The 10,263-nt window shown below is 41.9% G+C and overlaps 1 protein-coding gene across 2 annotated transcripts in view; it reads left to right on the plus strand.

Annotated features, from left to right (window-relative positions):
• The first annotated feature begins 2,072 nt into the window (after nucleotides 1–2,072).
• Nucleotides 2,073–10,263, plus strand: part of jarid2b (jumonji and AT-rich interaction domain containing 2b) — a 105,506-nt gene continuing 97,315 nt past the window's right edge. For both annotated transcript variants that reach the window (XM_032535002.1, XM_032535004.1), the window contains exon 1: nucleotides 2,073–2,628. In XM_032535002.1, coding sequence (XP_032390893.1) covers nucleotides 2,584–2,628 — 45 coding nt within the window. In that variant the 5' untranslated portion in view covers nucleotides 2,073–2,583. The remainder of the gene's footprint in view (nucleotides 2,629–10,263) is intronic.

The raw sequence follows: 10,263 nt of genomic DNA on the forward strand, positions 1-10,263 counted from the left end.
CATTCTCACCAAACCAAACTTAACGGTAATCCATCTGATGGTTGTCAAGACATCCACTGAAAATTAAAAATTTGAACCTCATTTTGCCGCTAGCGGAAAAGTCGGGGGTTCACCAAAGTCTTTAAGATTCATTCTCTGAAAACCATCATGCTCTATACAAAATATAGCACCAATCCATCCAATAGTTCTGGAGACATACCTAAAAACAAAGGGTGCCAACCTCTTAGTGGCATTAGAGAAAAAGTACGGAGAACACCAAATTTGTCAGTACAAAATGTCATGGCAATCCGTCTAATACTTTTTGACATATTTTAGTCTGGCCCGAACTGGTGGACCAACTGACTGCCTAGTGGAGTTTTTAGTTAACCAATCTCGGTCATAGCTGCCTAATGATGGGTTAAACGCTTAAATACTGCACAGTTTACTACAGTTATATCTACAGTTAGAGCTACTCTTTGTAACACCACACACACGCACATTACTCTTAACTACCTCCAGGGTTCATACAGAGCAACCGTCCCACTCAGTGTATTAGAATAATGACACAGCGAGCCCACTTCTAGTGAGGGGGATGAGGACACCCAGCCAGCTCAACAACAGTCATAGAAAAGTGAATAACCAAAAAGTGTAACTATTACCTGAACAAAAATGTATGAGTCCTGATATGCATACATTTTTTTCAAAGATTTTGGTGTAATGTTTGAAAATCTGTGCATAAAAACTGGAGAGATATTCTAAAAATCTGCAGCCGCTTTATGCACTCAGGTAAAAGTAAATAAGGCCAACGATGTGTTCCTATAATCATTTACCGGCTCCAGCTCTGATGGCAGTGATGGAAACATAACACCCAGGTGGACACAGTCATTTTGGCCCATTTTCCTGCGAGATGCAAAGACGGACGTTGCCGCCATTTGTACGTTTTCTCACCTCTGCCACAAATTCTGTCCGTCTCCGCCCAAGCAATGCTCGGACATTGTTCGAAATTAATTGGCACCGAGTTTGAACAAGAGACTGAATAAGTTACTGGCCTCCATGCTGCTTTCAAATGTTTACTAACTTTGATTTTGCAGGATGTGATGTTGAGCGTGACAAAATAAAACAGAAAGGCATACCCGTCTACTGGCAATAAGAAAGGAGTCTATCACCTATTTCTGGAGGCAGGTTTACCTACGTATAAAAAAAACTTGCTTATTTTGGTGGAAAAGGGGTTTCTGCCCCCCCTCCCCCGACGCTCCTGCCCACTGGCTGTAATGCTCCAGAGGCAAGAGCTTAATCTGATTACTTATGTATTTTCCCGAGTTCAGGAAATAAATGTGTACAAATTACTTTTTTGAACACTGACTTCACTCTTTCTGCTCTGTTACTACCATAGAGTGGAGGCTTGCCACACTAAAGTAAAACTAAAACCCCAAAACTACTAGGGTTCCTGACAGCATTTTAAATGCAAATCTATAGGCTACTCTAATGTTTAACCACCATCAGATTGTGGGGGTGGTGTGGAGAGTGGGGGTTGGGGGTTTGGAACTGATATTTACATACAAATTTGGGAACCTACTACATTGTCCCCTAGCCTCTTCTGAGTATTCTTCTTTTAGCCTATGACTGTTTTTGCTGTAAACTAAAAAAACTAAAACTACCTATACATCCTACAGTAAAAACAGCATACCAACAACTTGTATTTGCTCCTTATGAGATCATGATAGGAAATAAAACAATCAATGTAAGGTAAATATTCATTGAGCTTACACACATCATCTCCATAGGAATATTAAAATGTATGATTTCAAATAGGGGAAGTACTTACTTATGACCACCCATGTTTCCTTGACACGCCACAGGAACACTAAAATCAATGTTACATGACTTAAAACGCACCATTTATTGTAAGATCACTATAAACTGTCAGTTGCACTCACCACAAACACAGTCTAAGTCCATGATATATTATTGTATAAGAATATGTGGCAGCGTAAAGTCTTCTTGGCTGGAACATTGGGAGTTTAAAGTTGCCGCTGAATGGTGGAGGATGTGATAGGCTGAGAGGCTGAAGCTGGGGAAGAAAGGAGCTGCTCTCAGTCAGTAGAGCAGTGTGCCGCTGGAGAGCTCTCTCGTCGACCGCAGGCTCCAGCTAAAAATACGTGACACCTAACGTTTAATTTTTTCAATTTTTATTTATTAATTTCTCATCGTCTTGTCACCTCAAGCAAGATGTAACTGGTTGACATCACCCCAAGAATATTAATGCATTTGAAAAGAGCCGGGAGCGAGTGCGCAGAGACGAGAAGCCGAGCTGTTTTGGCGAATGGAACTTATTGTTGTGCATTTGTTTTGACTATGTTAGCCCCAAGTGAGTTTGGGTCTAGTCCGTCTCTGTCCGTCGTCGACCCTTGAATTTTTGGGATTTATATCCGAATAGTTTAAGGGGAAACATCGAAGGAGGATTCTGCAAAGCCAGCAAGCTTTTCCTACAGAGCCGGGGATTTAAATCGTCATTTGGTGGTGCTCCGGGAGAGACGAGAATCAAAGAAAGAAATTCATGTGGCCATTCTCTCTATAGCCAAACATTTTTTTGGGGATTGCATAATGAGCAAGGGACGACCTAAGAGGAATATCATTCAAAAGAAATATGTAAGTAAACACACGTCTTTGCCTTTATTGCTCACGGATGCAATCGCTCTATTCAAGTTTGCCTTGCTGGTCTCGATGAAAATGCATAAACTTTCATCACGGATTGTGAAGGTTACCATCAGGCAGCTTGTGTAGCCTACTATTTGGGTCACATAGCCTTTAAAAGATAACGTCTGATAAGTTACCTCAACGTGTTAACAATTACATGATTATATTTAAAGAGACAGCAATATTTATTCAATGTCTGTGTTGCAGCGTTTCTTCGACATCAGGCATATTTAGGCTATTTGAACATCGGGTGCTTTGGGGGATTGCTTCGCTCATTTTGACTTGTTTTAACGCGTGAGGGGGGCATGCATAGTGTGTCTTGGCTGTGTGATAAAGCTATAAAAGGTTGGGAATTAAAAGACTTGGCAAACTGTTTTCAGAAAAGGCTTTTGTTAGCGCCCCATTTTTTTTCCCTATTCAGATCCGTGAAGACAAGCCTGTCGGCCATGGCTCAGCTCTTTCGGCTTCCATTTCGTCCCATGCTGAGCATTTCATCTCCGCCTTAAACTGACCTCTTACCTTGAGAATATACGTGTAAAACATTTCTCACGCTGAAGCTTACGTGTATATTTTAAGGGTCAAGGTAGCATTATGCCTGTCGGTGTTGTTGTGTGCGTTTGCTGTGGGGCTGGCGAACCGACATGTTTCGCGGACTGTTGTGGCTCTTTAATTTTCTCCATAAAGAGTGAGGGAGAGCAGGAGGAAAGGGGGTCATGCATTTTAGCATATTCGTTCAATTTCCAACACTTGAAACGGTGTGGGGACACTCCGGGTTTGTTGTTATGCGACTGTCGATGCTTTCAGTCCTACTAATAATGATACGACAGCCCGAGTCTCTGTAAACGTGCAGGTCTCCGTGTGACCTCTGCGAGCGAACAGATATTGCAGCAGCCCGTTGAGGAATAACTCCATTTTTTTGCGATACTACTGGGGATTAGCTTACAAGCGTTGGGGTCTCGTCCTCGGCTACCGAAATCACATTAAACCGCGCATTACGTGGTCGTCATGGTGGAGCACAGTGTTTCTAAAATGATCCAATCTTTTAAAGAGGCTGTGTTCAGTCGCATTGCAGGGGCTCATGTATGAAGCGATACCAAGAAGCAACCATTTTCTTTCTGCAAGTAACACTGGTGAATTTATGTGGAAGGCGCTGCGAAATAAAACAGTTGAGGCTTGACTTGGTTTGGAAGTGTAGTCTTTGGTCTGGTGAACACCTATTTGTCATCCGCCGTGAATGAAACAAATACTTCTAATCTGGCAAAGTGTGAACGGCTCAGCATATCACTAGACTAAATTACCATGTATCGTTTTTCGTGAAGACGCTGGCCGGGCCTCTTTATGTCTGGGCTTTTAAAGTTTGTTTTTTTTGCACTTTAATGAAGGCCTATGTGTGTGGATGGCTGCTGTGAATCTATCGTCACTCTCCCTTATGGGCACATTTGTTATGTTTAATTGCACAAGGAATATCCTAGCTGCTAATGCTCTGAAGCTGAAGTCAGCAGAGCTAACCGCCCCCACCCCCATCCAAACAACACGTGGAGTGTCTTTTAAAAAGTGTTTCCTACTGCATACAGCTACGGTTACTGATTTTAATTTTTAAACGGAACAATTTGTCACATTTATTGTGTGCTGAAACATAATATTACAAAAGGCCAAACTGAGCAACAGGTTTTTTTCCGTGCATTCTTGCCTGGATTTTCATTTAACTGGGGATTTTCTGTTTCTCTCAACCTGTATAGAGAATGAAATCCATGTCATGCGTAATCAATTAAAGCATAGTTTTAAATATGTCTGCTAATAATCTTAATGGAACTTTTATCAAGAACTTGTTCTCAATGTCCCTGTGGTTTCTGTCTCTGTAGAACTACCTGTGCTGCTGAAAGCATGTACAAATACATAGCCTAGAGCAGAGATCTTCAGAGTTACTGCAGAGGGGCCTCCAAATTATTTTGAATTTAATTTTTTTTCAATTACGGAAACTCACTGTGTACATCTATAATGTGAGACAGGTGCATCAGAGAGGGATAAGTAGGTCTGAAGTTGTAAAGTAACTCATACACACACTGTCTAACTTGCAAAAAATAAATTCAATAGTAGCCAACGTTTTGGTACTAGACCTTTACCTGGCATGTGGATGAAAGGCATTTCTTTGTAACTTTTGACAACTTAATTTTATAAAATATGTAGGGGGGTCCCTGCTCAGTCTCTCTCTAGATGAGGGGTCCTTGGCTTAAAAAACATTAAACTCCTGGTCCATAGCATCCTCTAAAATTAATTCCAGAAGAGCGTATCAAGCTTTTAATTTACCACCCTGGAATGGTTTCTGTGGTCCAGTCCACTGTATGCTGTTGTCCTATTGAAGCGAAAAATGCCCTCTACAAAATTATTTAATCCTAACACATCTGTATGGCTTCTAATGAGTAACATAATTTCTGCAACCTCAAAACAACATCCTAGCCAGTAACACAATGTGCTGATAGATGACATTAATTTGTTGGAGAGCATCACAAATGTGAGTCATCCCAAAGAAGACAGATGTTTAAAATTATTGAAAAGGTTAATCTAACCTAGTACATTGTAGCTCTTGTGTGTCAGATTTGTAGATGTATTCTGCAGCAACGATTAACATCCCGCGTTTATTGTCATAGTCAAGAGTTTACTTTTTGAATATTCAACCGTTAGTGACTTTAACCTTACAGTGACCAGGTTGTTTTAATTGAATTAAACCATATTTTTATTTCCATTTGTTAAAAAGTAGGTTTAGTATTGCAAAGAAAGCAATGTTTTTGATTTAGTGAACTTATTTGTAAGTCTCCTCCTGAATTGAGGAACCAGGAGGTGTCCTAGAAATGATGACTAACTGAAAGAAAAGTCCCCACTTAAAATTGAGCCAGACTAGTTTAGCCAACAGTATCGCACTCTAAAATTAGATTGGCTTTTTTTGTCTAAGTATTCATAAGGTGTGTGTGTGTGTGTGTGTGTGTGTGTGTGTGTGTGTGTGTGTGTGTGGTGTTGTGTGTGGTGTGTGTGTGTGTGTGTGTGTGTGTGTGTGTGTTGTGTGTTTGTGGTGTGTGTGGTGTGTGTGTGTGTGTGTGTGTGGTGTGTGTGTGTGTGTGTTGTGTGTGTGTGGTGTGTGTGTGGTGTGGTGTGTGTGTGTGTGTGTGTGTGTGTGGGGGTGTGTGGGTAAAGTTGGCCGGCCCATATAAGGCTCACAAATGGGCATTTCTACAACAACCTGGAGGAGTCCAGATCCCTAACCCCCCCACTCTCCTTGTCCCTTAATTAGCGTAAAACAATTATACATGCTTGGCTTAACTATTTCCTCTGAAACATGAGTGTGAGTTGTTACCCCTCCACCCTCTGCACCCAACAAATACCCACTATTTGCAAATTATATTAAAATTCATCAGTCATAAAATGATTGAAAGGAGGATTAGTCCTTAATAAAAGTAAACAAGGCAATTACCATTTCCACTACAATTTATAGTTTTCAATGTGAACAGAACCAAAAAGAAAAGCCAAATTGCACTTTTGCACAATTGTCAGTTCTTTCCCCCCCCCCAATGATGGTTCGTCACTAATGTCAGAGTGATACTGCAGGAGCAAGCAAGCACACTTTCTTTCTGTTCTCCCATTTAAATGCTGAAAGAAGAAGAAAAAAATAGGTTTGGTTTTGTAATTAGTTGGTGCCTTTTAAGCCAGTGGTTGAGGGTAGGTGCTGTGTAATGACCAAGGTAGCAAGCACTAATGTGTGGAAGTGTTGTTCTGTCTAACGAAACATGACACACTGTGTGCGTGCGTGCGTGCGTGCGTGCGTGCGTGCGTGCGTGCGTGTGTGAGTGAGACTGAGTGAGAATGTGTGTAAGCGAGAATAGCAGGAGAGCATGGCAGAGTGCAGCCAAGGCCATTTTGTGCAGAGTCGGCTCTTCCTGTAGGCCCCAGCTGGGGCTAGGCCTCTGATTCAAAGGTTGTGTGTGTGTGTGTGTGTGTGTGGGACAAGCACAGCTGCTGCAGGGCCTTTACAAATGTAAAGAGGCTGTCAGTGTTTGTTTCATCAGGCACACAACTGATGAGTGCAAAGTTGGAAATCCATTGCACTATGAGTGTGTGCGTTGAGCGTGCACAAAAAGAGGAAACAAAAATAGAGAGCGGGGGCAGAGTGGAGAGTGCAAAGGCACAGACCCCCCTCTCCTCCTTTTCCTCTCTTCATCTCCCTCTCTCCCTGTCTCTGTTTCGCTCTATCGTTCTTGGGCTGTCCAAATGAAATGTGGGCCTCATGTCGGACCATGAAGAGAGGGTCATAGGGTTGGTTCTTCACCGTGCCTGAGCCTCAGTATGCTTCATTTAACCTTATGTTTCAATGCAAATTCTTTTTTCATAAGCTCCCTTCTCCTCATGTGTGCAACATGGCAGGGTTCACTTTGCAACCTCCACGTCACTATGGCTACCAGGGCAAACCAAAGTGTACTGTGGCAAAAGCACCGTTTAACTGCCTGTTTATTATTTGACTATGTTCCACGTGCTTTCCATATGTGTTTGTCAGTGTTGCTTTAGTTTTTTGTTTTGTTTTGTTTTTTACAAATGTATACCCATGCATAATGTGATGAGTGTTTTCAAGTATGAAACCAGCAGGATGAGGCAGGGCTAGACTTAAACAAAAGGCAATGGAGGATCTTTTTTTAAATTTGAAAGTAACATCGCTCTGCTTTTATTAATTTTTTTTAAATTTACCAATTCAGGAAAAATCAAAGCAGGGCTACTTTGATTACAATGTATCACCGTGGCATAAATGCCAAGAATATAAAAAGTCCTCATGAAGATTGCCAGTAGAGCTGCAAGAATTAATAGATTAGTTGACAACTTTTAAATTAATTGCTGACTATTTTGATAATTGATTAGTCGGTTTGAGTCATTTAAAAAAAAAAAAAGACTTAACCTTTGAATTGTGAATATTTTCCAGTTTTGTCTCTCTTCTGGGACAGTAAATTGAATATATTTGAGAAGTGGACAAGATATTTGAGGATGTTGTCTTACACTGATTCACATTTTTCACAATTGTCTGACATTTTATAAACAAAACAACTGGACAACAATCAAAGAAAATAATCAACAGATTAATTGACTATGAAAATAATCGTTAGTTGCAGCCTTAATTGCCATCAATTTACACTAGATTGAAAATATCTGAAAACAAGCCAGGAGTTTGTCGCTCACCCTACACAGAGAGAACGTAAAGCATACTATAAACCTTACATAATGAATAAGAGAAAACACTTCTCTTTGTTTCTACTAATTTTCTACTGCACTGAAACCTCTCAGGTAATTGAACCCTGCCTGGCCTCAGTTCACGTGCCCCCCTCCACTTACTCCCTGCTTGAACACAAAACTGTTGGGGCAGGGGAGGACGTGAACTGAGGCCTGGCAAGACATGCCTCACATCCCTTTGGACTCATCTGTCCTCTCGCAGGGCCTGCCGACTCAACAAGCACCGCCAGACCAAATTCTGGGACTGAAGTTGGCTTGCCTAGCCTTGTTTGATTCAGCTGTATTTATTAAGTTTGTGGTGAAATGAGGGGAAGGGAGCCCTTTTTTCCCCTTTAGATAAATCCTGCTTTGCCAACGGAGAGTTTACTGCATCATTACAGGCTCTCTGTGAGCTGCCGGCTCCCATTTGGACTGGCGATAGAACTTCAGCAGCCAAATGCATCACCACTCAGCTCTTTTCTCTGACACATATACAGACTTTCTCTCTGTTTATCCTTTACTGTCTCTGTCTTTCTCTTTTCTTGCCTCAGTTTTCTACAGCATTATGTCACATGGCACAAACTCCTGTTATGCAATATGACCTTTTCTCTTATCAGCTGTTGGCATTGAGCACAATCTCAGTCTCTTTGCTGACACACACACACACACACACACACACACACACACACACACACACACACACACACACACACACACACACACACACACACACACACACACACACACACACACACACACACACACACACACACACACACACACACACACACACACACACACACACACACACACACAGGCAAAGGTCTTTAGGTATACACCTGCAGTCAGTAGGTGAGAAACCGGTTTTAAGGCCAACCTTAAAACCAAGGTGACTTGTGGGTAACAGCAGCATAGGCCATTTACTGGAGTAATCCCATAAAATGCTCTGGACAATGTGCAGATGTGGACAGCCAGTGCAAGCGGGTGTGCGTGTGTCACGTACACCACGTGCGTTCCCTCCGTGCGCGTCTTCATTCTACCGAGTCATTTATATCCTTCCTCCATTGGGTTTGGGGGGCGGTGAGACTGCGTGCGTGCGTGCGTGTGTGTGTGTGTCCGTTTAGGATCCCTATGAAGCTGAATCAACACTTTAGCTTTGTCTTCGGTTTGGCCTTGCTGGCTTTGCGGGGTCTGTGAAGGACAAAGAAAACAATTGACTGAGTTGTTTTATTTACCATATCTAGTTTTTTTGTTTTTAGAAAGATACACAAAATAATCATACAAATCCTTAGGTGCCTTTTGCAGTTCTGCTGAGCCCTGGGCTTGCCTTTTTAGAGCTGTAAAGCTGAAATGAAGGCATTAGCTTGTTTTTGAATCACTATTATGGCTTAGTCTGGCATTAGCTTTTAATAACCATAATGTACATCTTTCAGACAACCTTTGACCTAGCTTTGCTCAACCTCTCCCTACTCTTCCTCCTAGCTACATCCGTTTAATAAACACCCCTTATATTTTCATCCTATGGTCAATCCCATCTGATCCCCTATTGTGACATCGTCGTCTTTACACATCCAGTGAATTAAGCCTTGAGGGATGAAGTAACCGAGCAGAAGCTCAGTCAGTATCGATCCTCCATTACTCTCTCTCTCTTTCTGCCCGGAAAACCAGTTTCACTGTTGAACATGTCCCAGTAAGACTTTGTCTGCAACATCATAACATTTCTTGACCGTGATGCTAAGATTGGTTATCCTGAAGCTTCCTGCCGGTGGGTCTTCTTAAAACAAAATGCTTTATGCTGACTTATATTTTCCGTGAAGATAACTAGTTGTACAGGTTCATCAGGTTTCAGTCCAGGATTCCTATTTAGTTTTACCATCCAGTGTACATTCATAACTGTTCTTGTTATGTGTTATGCTCTTACAAGCATCCTACCCAGTGCATTCATCTATGAATCATTCTTTTTTATGATGGAGCGGTTTGTTTCTTCCTGCCAATAAGCCACTGGCCACTCTATTAAGGTCCTCTTTTGCACACTCTCATTTAATTTTTATGAGGGTATTTTCCTGTTATAACTAACTAAAATATCTGAATATCTGTCATTATCCCTCCTTTTTCACGACGGTCATTTGTAGCTCTCCAGCATGCAAGGTTAGTTGTGGAGCGGTGACCTCTTCTGTGAAAGAGCTCTCGAATGCAACCCTTTTCACCAAGCAGTTGGCCCATTGCGAGGGAGGCCTTAATTCGGGATGGCGCACCCCCTCCCCTCCCTCATCCATCCCTCGACCAGGAGAGTAATGAGCCAGTGGAGCAAAGTAGCTGGGTGACCACTGTTGCTGCCTGATT

Source organism: Etheostoma spectabile, chromosome 14, assembly GCF_008692095.1.
Source record: "Etheostoma spectabile isolate EspeVRDwgs_2016 chromosome 14, UIUC_Espe_1.0, whole genome shotgun sequence".
Lineage (NCBI taxonomy): Eukaryota > Metazoa > Chordata > Actinopteri > Perciformes > Percidae > Etheostoma > Etheostoma spectabile.